Source organism: Saccopteryx bilineata, chromosome 1 (assembly GCF_036850765.1).
Source record: "Saccopteryx bilineata isolate mSacBil1 chromosome 1, mSacBil1_pri_phased_curated, whole genome shotgun sequence".
Taxonomy (NCBI): domain Eukaryota; kingdom Metazoa; phylum Chordata; class Mammalia; order Chiroptera; family Emballonuridae; genus Saccopteryx; species Saccopteryx bilineata.
The window spans coordinates 84,332,959-84,348,368 of record NC_089490.1 but is presented as its reverse complement, the minus strand read 5'-3'; the positions used below and the strand labels follow the sequence as shown (position 1 = coordinate 84,348,368).

Below are 15,410 nucleotides of genomic sequence, written 5' to 3'. Positions count from 1 at the left end.
GCTCTGGTTGCAACAGAGCGACGCCCCAGATGGGAAGAACATCGCCTCCTGGTGGGCATGCTGGGAGGATCCTGGTCGGGCGCATGCAGGAGTCTGTCTGACTGCCTCCCCGTTTCCAACTTCAGAAAAATACAAAAAAAAAAAAAAAAAAAAAAGTAAAGAGAACTATTTGAAGGTGTCTTTGAGGAACAGTTACATCTTGGGTCCCCTCTCTCTCTCTAGCAACTGGGTGATGCCCCTACCCCATTCTAGCAAACATCTGGGGGTCAGCTCTGGAAAGCGCTAGGCACGCCAGGGACAGGGGTACATGTGGGTACTCTGCCGAAACAGGTAGAAATTGAATGCTGAATGCAGGGACATCCTCCAGTGTTCCCCCTCACTGAGCTTCCAGAAACCTGGAGCCAGACCTCTACCCTCCAGGGCAAGGGACTGGATTACCTTGGGGAGTCTGACCAGTTCGAGAAGACAATTCTAAATGTATTGACAGTCCAGGAAGTTCTCAGACAATGGCCCACCAAGTTCAACTTACAGTGAAGCTAAACCAACAAATAAAATCCACAGACTTATTTTCCTCTTTTTTTTCTTTTTTTTAATTTTTATTTTATTTTATTTATTCATTTTAGAAAGGAGAGAAAGGCCCTGGCCGGTTGGCTCGGCGGTAGAGCGTCGGCCTGGCGTGTGGGGGACCCGGGTTCGATTTCCGGCCAGGGCACATAGGAGAAGCGCCCATTTGCTTCTCCACCCCCCTCCTTCCTCTCTGTCTCTCTCTTCCCCTCCCCCAGCCAAGGCTCCATTGGAGCAAAGATGGCCCGGGTGCTGGGGATGGCACCTTGGCTTCTGCCCCAGGCGCTAGAGTGGCTTTGGTCATGGCAGAGCGACCTCCCGGAGGGGCAGAGCATTGCCCCCTGGTGGGCGTGCCAGGTGGATCCCGGTTGGGCGCATGTGGGAGTCTGACTGTCTCTCCCCGTTTCCAGCTTCAGAAAAATGCAAAAAAAAAAAAAAAGAAAGAAAGAAGAGAGAGAGGGAGAGAGATAGAGAGAGAAGAGGGGAGGAGCAGGAAGCATCAACTCCCATATGTGCCTTGACCAGGCAAGCCCAGGGTTTCGAACCGGCAACCTCAGCATTTCCAGGTCGACGCTTTATCCACTGCACCACCACAGGTCAGGCCACCACCTCTTTTTTTTCTAACCATGAGCAGATATCCAAAGATTCCCAGGCATCCTAGGAAATCTTACAAACAGGAAACAAAAACCACATAGGATTCAGAGACTAAAGGAAACTATCATTTACAGTTGAGATGTAAGAGAAGAGACTGTATCCCTGAAAAAGGAACAGAGAGATATATTTAAAAAAAAAAAAAAAAAAAAAGAACATTCAGAAAACAAAAAGCAATCCCTGGAAATTAAAAATAGATATAGCAGAATTGAAAAACTTAAGAGAAGGCCTGGAAGAGAAAGTTGAGGAAACTTCACAGAGGGTAAAGCAAAAAAGCCAAACATGAGAAGTAGGAGGGAAAAGCAATACCCAGAAGGTCCAGCGTATTGAGTCACAGGGGTTCCAGAAAGAGAAGTGAGAAATGGAGGGAAGGAAATCATGTGTGTTTTCCCTGCCTCCTCCCTGGCTGAACTGAGGTAAGGGGCTGTGTTTGCTTGTGTTGTATACTCCAGGCTCAGCCCAGAGCTGGGTACTCCAGGTGCTCAATATACATATATATCCCTCAAGGTTAGCACATGACAAATGCCCAGGAGAGGATCCCATGCTCAGTGCTGTGGAGTTCAGTGATCACAGCCCACTTATAGTGGAGGTTGCACAGAGTTGGGGTTCTGGAAGAACTTCCTGGGTGACACTGGAGAGCAGGCAGACATCCGATTTGGACATGTGAAGATGCCCAAGGTGGTTGTGAGTGGTGCCCAGCAAAGGGAACACTGTGTGCAAAGGCACAGAGGTGGGAAAGGTTAGGGTAGTCACCTTGACTCCAGCTTGTTAGGGCCTTGAGTGTCGGGTACAAAGCTTAGACTGGCTTCTAAGGTAGTGGGAGCTACGGAGGGTTCTGAGTAAAGGAAGGGTATGAAAGGGAACTAGGGGCCAGCTAGGAGCTGTGCTGCTGCCCAGGCTCAGGTGGGTTTGATGGGTTAGAGAAGAGGGAGGCAGAAGGCATGGGAGGTGTGCTGGCAGGAGGGGCATATACATCTGTATCCAGACCTGCAGTGTGATTCCCTCGGAGAGGAACTCCACCTACCCACCCACCTACCCACCAGCTGCAGGGTCTCACCTGTGAAAGGGTGTTGACTATAGAGCAGGGCTTGCGGGTTTGTGCTCAGCCCCTTCCTTTCGCCTAGGCATGCATGGTATTTGGGGACAGCAATTTCGGCCTCCTAGGATGCCCCCGTGCATGCAATAGGGGTGAGGCCAGAGGGAAGCCATCTTGTTTCCTCCCCACGGGTCTTCCAAGGGTGAGGAAGGTGTGTCACTCAGCCAAACCATGAGCATCTCTGTGCAGGAAGAGGTTGAGGGCTGGCAGCTCTGGGAAGGCATGGCCAGATTGCCTTCACAGGAACAGAGGCACAGTGCCTGGGGCCATCATACTTTGAGGGACTCAGATAAATACTTTAATTTCTTCTAAAACCAGGAGAAAACAGGCCTGACCTGTGGTGGCGCAGTGGATAAAGCTTCGACCTGGAAATGCTGAGGTCGCCAGTTCGAAACCCTGGGCTTGCCTGGTCAAGGCACATATGGGAGTTGATGCTTTCTGCTCCTCCCCCCTTCTCTCTCTCTCTCTCCTTTCTAAAAAATGAATAAAAAACAAAACAAACAAACAAACAAACAAAAAATAAAACCAGGAGAAAATAAAACCAGGAGAAAACAGTGGATAGAATCTAGCCTGGATTATACTTATTCTACCAATGCAGTCAAAGGTAGAAGGGGGCCACGGAGGCAAAAAATGCCAGGGCCTAGGAAAGTCAGACTGTGGCCCAGGAGGCCACCAGTCACTGGGCCTGGGCAAAGTAGCTGCAGTTCACGGTGGCCCCAGAGGGCCAGTTTGGGAAGGTGCGGCTCCCGCAGGCTGAGGGCCTGCCAGACCAAGTCAGCCCAAGGTGGCCTGGACAGGCCTTGGGCTGCAATAATAAAGCAGAGTGCAGATGGGGAAGTGCCCAAGGCCTGGTGCTGAACATGCTGTCCCATCAGGATGACTCTGGCAAACTGGAGGCCACCTCTGGGTAACGATGACTGCAACCTTCATTCACTGAGCGCCAAGTGTCTGTAAGGTGCCCTGCCTGCAATGGCTGTGCGGCAACCTCATAGTCCCATGACGTGTGTCCATTTCAAAAATGAGGACATGGAGGCGGAAGAACCAGTCCCAGAGTGGCTAAGCCAGGACGGAGTGCAGGCTGCCTCCTGACACGGGGACCAGCTACAGGAAGGAGAGTACTCCTCGGAGGTGGCCCGTTCCGTTGGGTTGGGTAGGAGAGTGATCAGTATTTGCCATCAGATGTAATTCTCCTCTGAAGGGAAGCGACCCGCCTGTGGACACAGCTGGATCACTGCGCGGACCTGTGGGAAGAGGCGACTGAGAGACGTGGCTGCGGCAGGGGTGGTAGGGCTCATCTCACTGGTGGCGCGACGGGGAGGAGTGAGCTCCGGGTTCAGCAGGAAAGCCAGTGGGTGACAGCCCAGGCCTCCAGCCAAGCCGGGCGGGGCCGGGCGGGGCTTTGTAACCGGGGCGGGCGGGACCTCGCTGCTACCTTCCGCCGCGCAGTACCCTTTTCAGAGCGATCCTTCGTCACTGGTGAGTGGGGACGGGACGCGAGGGGACTGCGACTAAAGGGGCACCGTGAGGGTGCGGCCCCGAACGGCGCTCGCCCCCTGGCGCGCGGCCCGAGGGGAAACTGAGGCCAGAGGTGGCAGGCGGTGGCATGGGGCGAGAACTCGACGGGCGGCCGCGGGAATGTACGAGGGGCTCCGCTGCCCGGTCAGCCGGCGGGGGCGGTGAGCGCCCTGACTCCGACTCCACTGGTGCTGACAGATTCGGGCGGGAGAGGAGACCTGGGGGGAACTTGGGCAGCCCGCCCCGTCCCATCTCCACCCCATCCGGCCCAGTCCGCCGCTGCCACAAGTCCTGCGGGAAGCTGAGCTGCAGGGAGGGGCGGACACCCCTCTCCCGCCCACTCCTGCGATGAGCAAGCCGGGCAAGGGAGGGCGGGAGAGGCAGAGCTGGCTACCTTGAGGTTCATAAAATGCCTAGGAGACGCCAGCCTCCTGATCCACTTGAAACCCATTTCTAGGGGAGGAACCTCAGACCAGATTGAGAAGGTTATTTGCCCAAAGCCAGGGAAGACCCCAGAAGGCCTTAGAACTTGGTCCCTAGTTCCCATTCCAGTGCCCAGGTGAGCTGTAGCCTGGTGTGTGACCTCCCTATCCCCCATACCCATCTGCCATAGAAAGAAACTGAGGCCAGAAAGACCCAAGTGGGAAGGGTAGGGGCTTCCAGCTCTGAACACCCCAGAGTTCTGGGGTAGGCCTGGTCCATGTCTGTGGCTCATTCTGGGCTGGGAGCCTCTCCCACTCGCCTGCCAAAGTAAGTTTGTACCTGATACCAGCCACGTGCTGAAGGTTGGATGCAGGAGGGGCAGGACTTGAGCCCCCCCTAGGGACAAGTGGCTGAAGCTGTTCCAAAAAAGATCTTGGGCAGGAGGAGCTGTCAGAGGAGGCCAGGCTGTGCACAAGAAGCAGCAGCCCAGGGCACCTGGCATGCAGCAGGCCCTTGACTAAAAGGCAGAGCCGCCAGGATGTAGGCCGAGGGCCCTAGTGTCTCTGGGGCAGAGTGAGGCCCCGCAGGGTAGCTGGAGACAGGCATTAGCTCCCTGGGGGCAGGTAGCAGGGAGGCAGGCTGCCTCTTTCTCAGTCTCCAGATGGCTGCTCTGCACTCACAGAGGAAGCCTCACAGGGAAACCTGGGCCCCCAAGGATCCCATTGAACTGCGGGAAACTGAGGCTCACTCAGGAACCATTGTTCAAGGTTAGAGCCACAGCAGTGGAGCTTGGGTTTGAACCCGTGGGTCTGATCCCAAAGCCTCCCAGTGGGTGGCTCAGGGGTGGGGTGAGGTGCTCGGGCTGAAAGGGAGGGAGCCTTCTTCTTACTATGTACACCTGCCTTTTCATTTTATTTTTGAATCTGGATTTTTCTAAATTTATAATTTTTTAAAACTTATTTTTCATTGTGCAAGTAATGCCTGGATGTGCTCTCTGTGTTTGAAAGAGTAGTCATGCTCCATCAAGCAGATTTCATCCTTATCACCCCAGCCCTAGCCCAGACCCCCCGGGGTTGCCAGCACACTGTGGATTCTTTAGGACCCGTTGTCTCTTACATTGGACACTTCATAATGGAAAAGCTTCACCGGGTTATAATGAGGAGGATTAGCTGTGAGTCCTTAAAAACAAACAAAAAGTCCCTCAGACAGTGGTGGTTTTCAGGCAGTGATAAAGTCAGGGGGGCTGGGTACAGCTGGAGAGGTAGGGGTCAGAGACAGGGCAAAACCCATTCTGTTTTGGGGCATTTTGGTCACCTTCTATAAGAGGGTCCCCTCTAGAGAGGCCATAGAAAACTGGAGGATCCCCCAGAGACCCACTGACTCAGCTCCACTTAATATACTGCTCACAAAAATTAGGGGATATTTCAAAATGATTATGAAGCAATAAAAAAAGCATTTGATTTTTTTTATTAAACAAGAACATCAGAAAGGCAAATGACAAGTCAAAGGAAGTTGTTTGATTATGCAAATGAGATGCAAAACCAACTTTTATTTTATTGCTGATAATGCACCATACAAAAGGCTGAAAGTACTGGAGTATCTGCATGTTCCCTGATCCCCTAATTTTTGTGAGCAGTGTAGATGGGGACACAGAGGTCAGGGAGGTGAGGCCCTAGGGCCAGGAGAGAGGCATCACGAAGACAGGAGGTTTGGGGTCCAAGTCCGCAGACAGGGAAGGTTCAGATCCTATAACTGCTGCCCTGATGCTCTGTGGGGGCTTAGGGCTGGACATTGGCCTGAGGGCTGGATAGAGTGAGGCTACTGGCTCTGAGAAAACCTTCTGGCACTCTTCAGTGGGTGGAGCAGATGAGGAGAGGTGGGGCAGGCCTTAAGTACCATGTTGGGAAGAGCAAGGAGGTTGAGAGAGGGGAGGTGACACCGCCATTAAGAGTGGCCATATGGTCCAGAGCTGAGGTCAGCAGACTCCCAGCTCAGGGGTTGGGGGTGAAGTTGTGGACTTTAGAGTTACACAAACCCAGAAAGTTCTGTGATTCCCTGTGCCTTAGTTATTTTTCATCTGGACCATGGGAATAGTCATGAGTCCACCATGGAGACCGAGAGTCTGTGTGGCTCAGGGATCTGAGAGGAGGCCACTGGTCCCCTCTCCTGCGGCTGCTGTGAAGAGTATGTGAGATGGTGACCGGCAGGGAGAGCCCAGCCTGGCCCGCAGCACGCCCTCCACCAGCACCATGCCTGTCATGTCTGCCAGCCATTCCCAGAGGCTAGAACCTTCTTACCCTGGGTCCTGAGCCTTCTGCAGTGCGCATTCTTGGCCTGCTTGGAGGAGCGGCCCCAGGCCGTGAGGGCGGGGCCCTCTGTGAGGCATTTTCACCTGAGTGCGCAGTGGCTGATCAGCTGACATTATTCTTTTCAGCCGTGGGTCTACTCCACGGAGGAAATGAGAGGAAATGGGGTGAGTGGCCCCATCACTTATATCCACAGCCCCTCCCTCATCTGGTCCTCACTTGAGCCTCTCCATGATCCTGTGAAGCAGACAGGGCAGGTTATACCCACTTGCCATAGTGGGGACACTAAGGCCCAGCCAGGAGCTTTGGCCTGAGGTCATCAAGCAAATGGTAGGCAAAGCCAAGGTTTGGTGGATTCTTAGTCACCTGGCAGAGATAGAAATGAGGGCAGGTGGGTGGGCTTGCCCCTCTGTTTGAATCCTGAGCTTCTTCCCAGCTGTGGATGCTTCTTGGCCCTCTCTGGGGCCCCCTTCCAGAGTGGATCTCTCTCAGGCCCAACCAGCCCAGCCTAGCATGACTCAGCTTGGTGGGTACCCCAGTGGGGTGATGCAGGAGCCAAGCAGTCCCCAAGAGGCCCAGGAAACTCCTCTGCCTGGCTCTCTCCATGTGGGGCGTCTAGCCCTCTGACACTCTGATTCGCTGGCCCCAGTGGAGCATAAACACAGGCCCTCCAAGGGGCAGCCTGGGGTAGGAGCAGGAGCACTGGGCTCACACCCTACTCTGTCACTTCAGAAATAGGGAAGCCACCACCCCCCCCCCCCCGTGGGTCTCTGTTCTGTACAGCAGGGGAGTTGGATGGTAAGTTCTAGGGCCTGGTCAGCTGGCATACAGGACAAGTCCTATGTGGGGATTTTTTTTTTTCTTTTTTTTTTTAAATGCAAATTTCTTTTTATATATATATAGATTTTTATTTATTCATTTTTAGAGAGACAAGAGAGAGAGAGAAGGGGGAGGAGCAGGAAGCATCAACTTCCATATGTGCCTTGACCTTTTTTTTTTTTTTTTTTTTTTGTATTTTTCTGAAGCTGGAAACGGGTAGAGACAGTCAGACAGACTCCCGCATGCGTCTGACCGGGATCCACCCGGCACGGTGGGCGACACTCTACCCACCAGGGGGTGATGCTCTGCCCCTCCGGGGCGTCGCTCTGCGGCGACCAGAGCCACTCTAGCGCCTGGGGCACAGGCCAAGGAGCCATCCCCAGCGCCCAGCGCCCGGGCCATCTTTGCTCCAATGGAACCTTGGCTGCGGAAGGGGAAGAGAGAGACAGAGAGGAAGGAGGGGTTGGGGGTGGAGAAGCAAATGGGCGCTTCTCCTATGTGCCCTGGCCGGGAATCGAACCCGGGTCCCCCGCACGCCAGGCCGACGCTCTACCACTGAGCCAGCCGGCCAGGGCCGCAAGCCAGGTTTCAAACTGGCAATCTCAGTGTTCCAGGTTGATGCTTTATCCACTGCGCCACCACAGGTCAGGCCTGTGTGGGATTTCTTAGCCACGTATTGGGTACTATGTCAGGGTGACCTTGGGGAGAAGTATGGACACAGGCTACAGCGTGGGTGAACCTCGATAACCTTACGCTCAGTGAAAGAAGCCAAAGCCCAAAGGCCACATGCTGTGGGAGCTCCATTTAAGTGATATATGGACAACAGGTAGCTGCAGAGAGGCAGAGGTCACTATAGGTGGTTCCCAGGGGCTGGGAGGGGCCAGTGAGAAGGGACTGCTAAGGGGTATGGGGTTCTTTTGGGGTGATGAACCAAATTAGAAGGTGAGATTGATGGTGGTCGCAGAACAATGGGAGTGTACTACCTGCCACTGAATTATGCACTTTCAAATGGTTAGTTTCACATTTTGTGAATTTCATCTGAATTAAAAAAAAAAAACACTAGGAAAAAACTGGACAGGAGCCACTAAGATCTTAGGGCAGGAGTGATGTGGAGGAAGTGGAGGCTGGGAGGGCAGGTGGAGGAGGGTCTAGTGCGGCAACAGGGAAGGGTGCCCAGGGACTGATTTCCTAACAATACTGACTGCCTAAACCAGGACACTTCTTGAACTACTTATAGAGAAGTTACAAATATATACAGAGAGTTCCCACACACCCTTCTCACAGCTTCCCCAACGGTGCCAGGAGCAAACCTGGAAATGAACCGTGCCGGTAACACGGCCCCGGCTCAGATTCCTCCAGTTTTCCCACTGATATTCCGTCTGTCCCAGCACCCCATTGCAATCCCACAGTGCTTTATTTTTTCTGTCCTCAGTATCCTGCAGTGACTTTTCCCTCGTCTTTCTTGACCTTGACCCATTTGAAGAGCGCTAGGGTAATAGTTATTTTGAAAAACGTTCCTCCATCATGGGGTTGTCTGAAGTTTTCTCATGAGCACAGGAACGCTTACTGCCGGGCCATGCCCCATGCCCAGCCCTCGGCATCTGTGCAGTGAGTGGTCCTGGGCGATGGGGGAACTGTCCCCACTCCACAAGTGAGAAAACCGAGGCCCAAGGAGGCAGGGTTCACAGTCACTGAGTGGCAAGCTGGAATCTGCTGGACGCCCAACAAACACTCTTTGATTGTTCCTTTAAAAGTAATGTTCATCCGCATATTCTCCGAGCCTTTCCAGTCCCTTGTCCCTTTCTTCCCCTAGGTGGCCACCTTTGCCTTTCTCCTGAGCTCCAAGGGCCCTTCTACCTCTGACTTGTTTCCTGAGCCTCGACGCAGCCCAGCTGGCTCACTTCTGCTACTTCTGTGACTTTTAAAATAAACTTTCCCTCATAATTTGGAAAAAAATATAATGCTCATCAAAGACATTTTGGAAAATGGTAAAGACTAACAAACAGAGCATTATACATCCCACCCACCCCTGCCCCGAAGTGCAGGCCTTAGAACCCCCAGCTTTGCTTTGGGAGGCTTCCCTGGGTGGAGGCTTCCCTGGCATCGCTGAGACAGGGCGCAGCTCCCTCCCAGGCCGGGATCCAAGGACTGGATTCTGGTGGGGGCTCTGCCCAGGTGGGGGATACAGCTGTTCCCCCAGAAATGGTGGCTTTATAATTATGACAACATCTTTCTGACTTTGTTATAGTTTTTACAGTGCATACTCTATTATCGATTTTTGTTAAAATTGGGATTATTTTGTATTATTTAATTTTATATTTCACTTTCTTCACTTAGTGTTAGTTGAGAACAAAGTTCACATTATTAAAGAGCCCTCACCAGCTGGTTACCAGTGCGTTTTTTTTTTTTTGTTTTTTTTTTTGGTATTTTTCTGCAGTAAGAAGCTGGGGAGGCAGAGAGACAGACTCCAGCATGCACTCTGACCGGGATCTACCTAGCACGCCCACTAGGGGGCGATGCTCGGCCCATCTGAGGTGTTGCTCCGTTGCAATCGGAGCCATTTTAGTGCCTGAGGCGAGGCCATGGAGCTAGCTGTCCTGAGTGCCGAGGCCATCTTTGCTCCAATGGAGCCTTGGCTGTGGGAGGGGAAGAGAGAGAGAGAAAGGAGAGGGGGAAGGGTGGAGAAGCTGGGAATCAAACCTGGGACTTCCACATGCTGGGCTGACTCTACCACTGAGCCAACTGGCCAGGGCTTACCAGCTCTTTTTTTAAGATTGTATTTATTGATTTTAGAGAGGGAGAGAGAGAGAAGTAGGGGGAGGGGAGGAGCAGGAAGCATCAACTTATAGTAGTTACTTCTCATATGTGCCTTGACCCAGCAAGCCCGAGGTTTCGAACCAGCAACCTCAGTGCTCCAGGTTGATGCTTTACCCTCTGTGCCACCACACATCAGGCAAGGGTTACCAGCCGTTATGAGCCCAGTGTTGGGCATTAATGTTGCAGGCCAGCAGCACCCTCCCTTCTGCATCCCACCGCCCCCCCCCACACACACCCGGGGCAGCTTTCTCTCTGAAGCTGATGGCTCCCTGGGCCTCCAGATTGAGCAGGGCCTCTCCCCTCCATCTGTACCCCCTCCCGTCACCCCTCCAGTCCACACTTGCCTGCCTTGTCATTCTCTGCACCCCCCTGCATTCCCCTCCTACTCGCTGCCCTTCCAGCACCATCTTCCCCAGATCCCAGGTCAAGATGCCCTTCTGAAGGCTGTGTCCCTCTCAGGACCTCCTGCTCTGTCCACCTTGGGTCCCCAGCCCCCACCCCAGCAGGCTGTGCTGCAAGTTTACTGAACTGAATCCAGTGTGGCTTCTTACCTCATGCAAACAGACACCCCGGATTCTCCAGCTAGGATCAGAGAGTGTCAGTGGGATCTCAGCCCTTCATCTTATGGTGGGGAAGCTGAAGCTCAGTCAGGGGTGCTGACAGGGTTGGGGTCCCACAGATGGTCCTGGCAGAGCTGGTCCCAGATGCCCAGCCTGGGCTCCCTGCCCCCTTATGGGACTCTTAGCCCCAGTGAGCATCTTAGCTTGCTAGGAGCATGGCATGCTACTAGGCACCTGTGGGCCTCAGCACAGAACTTGGGGCTGCTGGACAAGGGGCCGTGGCCAACAAGCATAATGGAGAATCCTGGTGCCTGGGTCCCCAGCCCTGGGAGTGTCTACTTCTAGGCCTGAGACAGGGCCTTCTTGGCCCTGAGCCCTGTCAGCCTCTCAGTGCTGCTGAAGGGACTTCCCGAGCCTTGGACTCTTGCTAACTGCTATCCTTTCCCACTCACCACCTCAGGGGCCCTGGGTGTCAAGGCAGGAGCAGGTTTTCAACCCAGGCAAAGCTTGGCTCAGAGTGCTGTGCAACCCCAGGAAGGCTGATTTCTCTCTCTGGCACACAGGAAGGAAAGGTAATTTTAAGGTAGGCTTGTGGAGTGGTGGTACAGAAGGGAGGCTGCTGCTGGCTCAGGTTGATGTCCCATTCTACAGAGGGAAAAACTGAGGCAAGCCCCCAGATTTGGAGTGATTTGCCTGAGGTCGCAGTGAGACATTGGAGAGTGGGGAGCCAGGATTTGAGCCAAGCTGTCTGCTACCAATTGTCTAATGAATGAATGAATGACAAATGAAGGAAAAGTACGAACATACAGCAGAGTGTGGGCTGAGCAGGCTGTGTGTGGAGCCCCAGGCTAGCAGCTGGCTGGGGAGAGGAAGAGCTGGGAAGCCTGGTCGGTGGAGGGGACCCAAATTGGCCTGTGTGAAATGCAGAGAGGAGGGCTCACTCTCCTGGAGACCCAAGGTCAAGGCTGAGGGTGAGAGCACAGGACCCAGGCAGCGGGGACAGGAGCTGAGGTAGAGCCAGCTGACAGTGAGGACAGGGACACCTGAGAGGCTCCTGGGTCTGGGATGGCAGGGCAGTGGGTGTGAGCCCAGGCCCTCCCTGCCTCCCTCATCTTTTCTGCCCCCCCCCATCTTTCTGGCAATTGAATGATTGACTGATGACTGATGAGGGGCTGGTAACAGACCCACCCCAGGACCTCCAGTGACACTGAAGGAGACGGTCGGCCTGACCCCGGGTCTGCACACAGTAGGTCCTCAGAAATGCTCAGTGAGGCCTCGGCCCTCACCCAGCCTCTCACCCAGCCCTGTTTTCTATTTCATAGTTTCCAGAACAGCAACCAAACAGCAATGGCCCCACCCTGGGTGCCCGCCGTGGGCTTCACGCTGGCGCCTAGTCTGGGGGGTTTCCTGGGCTCCTACTATGTCCGTGAAGAGAACCTCCGCTGGTATGCCAGCCTGCAGAAGCCCTCATGGCACCCGCCCCGCTGGACCCTGGGCCCCATCTGGGGCACACTCTACTCGGCCATGGGGTAGGTGGGACGGGCGGACAGGGCCATCCTGCCCATTGCAGGGGCCCAGGCCCGAGGCAGGGCGTCTCCTGCAGGGCTGTAACTGTCCAGGGCTTCTTGGGTAGCGGGTGCTGTTTCTGGGCCTTGTTTGCCAAGGGAGGGCAGAGAAAGCTGCAGGACCTGTTGATTGCATCACCAAACTTTCCCCTCCAGGGCCTCCTGGGAGGGGCGGGCCAGATGGCTCAACCGCACACCAGCATCCTGGCTGTTTTCACAACTCCAGGGTGAGACTGGCTCCGTGTGCAAAGTTCAGACGTGGGCAGCATGGACGCCTTCAAAATCAAAGGCAGTAACAACCACAGCAATAATAGTGGCTACCATTTGTTGAGCACCCATTTGGTGCTAGGATGTGTTGGGTAATTTTCACGGCCCTCCCCCCTTAAAATTTTTCTTAAATTTATTGGGGTGACATTGGCTAATAAAATTATACAGGTTTCAGGTACATAATTCTACACTACATCATCTGTACACTGTATTGTGTGTTCACCACCCCAAGTCAAGTCTCCCTCCATTGCCATCTACCCCCCCTCTCCACCTCTTCCACCCCCTACCCTTCCTTTTGACAAGGGACCTTCCAAGGACACAGGGCTAGAAGTGGGGACCCTGAAGCAGCCCCTGGACTAGATCCTGGAAATTACTATGGTCAAAGGAAGTGCTGTGGGGGGGCACCCCCGGTGGGCCAGTGGGAACCACACTCAGAAAGTGAGGTCAGCTTCCTGTCCACCTTCTGGAATGTTTTCTGCATCCTGGTTCTATGCCAACTCAGTTCAGGGTAGGGCCGAAGACACTAGACACCCTAAGGGCAGGTAGCAGAGGCTGGTTCTGGTGGGGATAAGGCAGTCCCTGAAACCTGGACCCCAGTCCCTGCCAGGCCCAGGCCCTGCCCAGTTAGGCTCCCAGTACTTTCTGTATCCTGTTTTCTCCTTTCCAGTCCTGGCCCAGATACCTTACTTTTGCTTCAGCTTGCAGCCTCCAGGCCTCTGCAGCCCTCTGTGGTCCTTCTTCTACCATTGTGGTCCTGATAAAGCACAAATGTGGCCCCTGACCCTCTTTCCCGGAACCCTGTGGAGGCTCCCTGAGGCTCTGCGATAAGGACAAACCCCTCCCAGAGTCAAGAGCCCTGCCTCTGGCCCTGGTCACCAGGGTTCAGATCCTGGCTTTACTTGCAGATTGCCTGTTAAGAGATCTTAGACATTTCACCTTCCTTTACCTCAATTCCTCGCCTATAACATGTGGGAGATCATTCTGCCCACCTCATAGCATTATTGTGAGAATGAAATGAACTAGTGTTTGGAAAGGGCGAGGGCAGAGCCTGGAGTGTGTAGGTGCTGGAGGACATTAGCTGTTATGGTTGGTGGTGTTCCTGGAGCCCCGGGAGCCCTAAGAGCCTCACGACCAGGTCCCCATTTGTCTCTTTAGTTTCGCCTCTCTGGTGACCCCAAGACCTCAGTCTGCAGTCATGAAGGTTGACTCAGGGTCTCACTCCTGCCTCTGAGCCTTGGCATATCCTTGCTGACTACCCCTGGCAGACTTCCACTCACCCTGTAAAGTGATGTCCTGTCACCAGATGTCCTGTCACCCTGGGCACTGCCAGTGTGTTCACTTGATTCTCTACAGCAACCCTGTGAGAAATGAAGGCCCAGAGAAGTCAGGCAACTTCCCTGAGGTCACAGACGTCAGTGGCAGGGTATGCCTGAGCCAGAGATGAGCGTGGCTCCCTACCTTGTAGGGAGGCTCCTGGCCTCTTCCTCGTTCGCTAGTCCCCTGACAGGTGGCCTCTGTTTCAGATATGGCTCCTACTTAGTCTGGAAAGAGCTGGGGGGCTTCTCGGAGGAGGCTGTGGTTCCCCTGGGCCTCTACGCTGGGCAGCTGACCCTGAACTGGGCGTGGCCTCCTATCTTCTTTGGCGCCCGACAAATGGGTTGGGTAAGTGTCCCCCAGTCCCTGGAGATAGCCCATGAAAGGTGGGCTTCTTTTGGGAACATGTGCATCACATCCCAGATGGGGTCAGGGTCTAGAGGCAGGGGCAGGGTGGCACACAGTTCAATGTCAGTGTCTCTTCAGAAGCTCCTGGGGGACCAGTGCCCTTCTGTGCAGCCTCCACAGCTGCCCTTCCTGCAGTGACGAAGCCAGATGAGTTTGCTGGCTGGGGTTTAGGGGCCGCTGTGTAGGAAAACCCACATTGTACTTGGTACTGTGCACCCCACACATTGTCAAGCAGGGGCAATTGTTCCCATTTTATATATGGGGAAACTGAGGCGGAGAACTGGGGAGGAGGTTGGCCAGGTCATTTAGGGGTGGAGCAGAGTCATCGTTTGAATGTGGCAGGTGGGAGGGCAGCTGGGACAGGCATCCTCATAGGTACCTTGAGCCTCAGGCCTCCCTGTCCCCCCCCCCCATGTCTCCATAGGCCCTGGTGGACCTCCTGCTGACAGGAGGGTTGGCAACAGCCACCACTGTGGCCTGGCACCGGGTGAGCCCTTCAGCCGCTCGATTGCTCTACCCATACTTGGCCTGGCTGGCCTTTGCGGCCATGCTCAACTATTGCGTCTGGAGGGACAACCATGGCCGGCGTGGTGGCCGAAGGCTTGCGGAATGAGGTTCCCCGCCCTCTGAGGACTGGCTGCTGCCAGGCAGGCCCTGCTTGTGGTGGTGGCCTTCACACTTTCCTGGCCACCAGATCTGTGAGTCAGTCTGGGTCTCAGCCCAAGGGGTCCCTGCTAGCTCTCAGGCTGAGCCTGCTCCCCACAAACAGTGTCCTGCGCTTTTCTACACTGCTGGGGGCATGGGCCCAGAATGTGGAATTTTATGGCCAAATAAAGTTTTTAACCTGGCACTGGCCATTTTCTCAGGTGGGGAGAGAGGGGCTCATCCTCCTGCTGGGTCTGTCCGGCTGCGTCATCCAGACGAGGCTGGACCTGGTCAGTGCTCCCGCACATTTCTGGGGACACTCCTGAGGCCCTCGAAGAGGTGAGGCAGCCTGCCCAGGGTGGAGTGGCACGGGTTTGACCCAGAGCCGGTGCTGGCTACGCCACTGCCTGGTTGTAGAGAAGAGGCCGCCCACCTCCACGCCTCCAGGAGACTCAGCTCA

The 15,410-nt window shown here is 54.5% G+C and overlaps 1 protein-coding gene across 3 annotated transcripts; it reads left to right on the top strand.

The window, feature by feature from the left end:
- The first annotated feature begins 3,648 nt into the window (after positions 1-3,648).
- On the top strand, positions 3,649-15,153 carry TSPO (translocator protein). 3 transcript variants are annotated; one of them, XM_066253066.1, is made up of 5 exons: positions 3,704-3,787; positions 11,212-11,323; positions 12,074-12,280; positions 14,107-14,245; positions 14,730-15,153. In XM_066253066.1, the coding sequence occupies exons 3-5, from the start codon at positions 12,099-12,101 to the stop codon at positions 14,916-14,918; spliced, it is 510 nt and encodes a 169-aa protein (XP_066109163.1). In that variant the 5' UTR covers positions 3,704-3,787; positions 11,212-11,323; positions 12,074-12,098; the 3' UTR covers positions 14,919-15,153. The 3 variants fall into 3 exon arrangements, with proteins under 3 accessions (XP_066109165.1, XP_066109163.1, XP_066109164.1); XM_066253067.1 differs by having other exon boundaries at positions 11,212-11,334; XM_066253068.1 differs by lacking the exon at positions 11,212-11,323 and having other exon boundaries at positions 3,649-3,787.
- Positions 15,154-15,410: the final 257 nt, after the last annotated feature.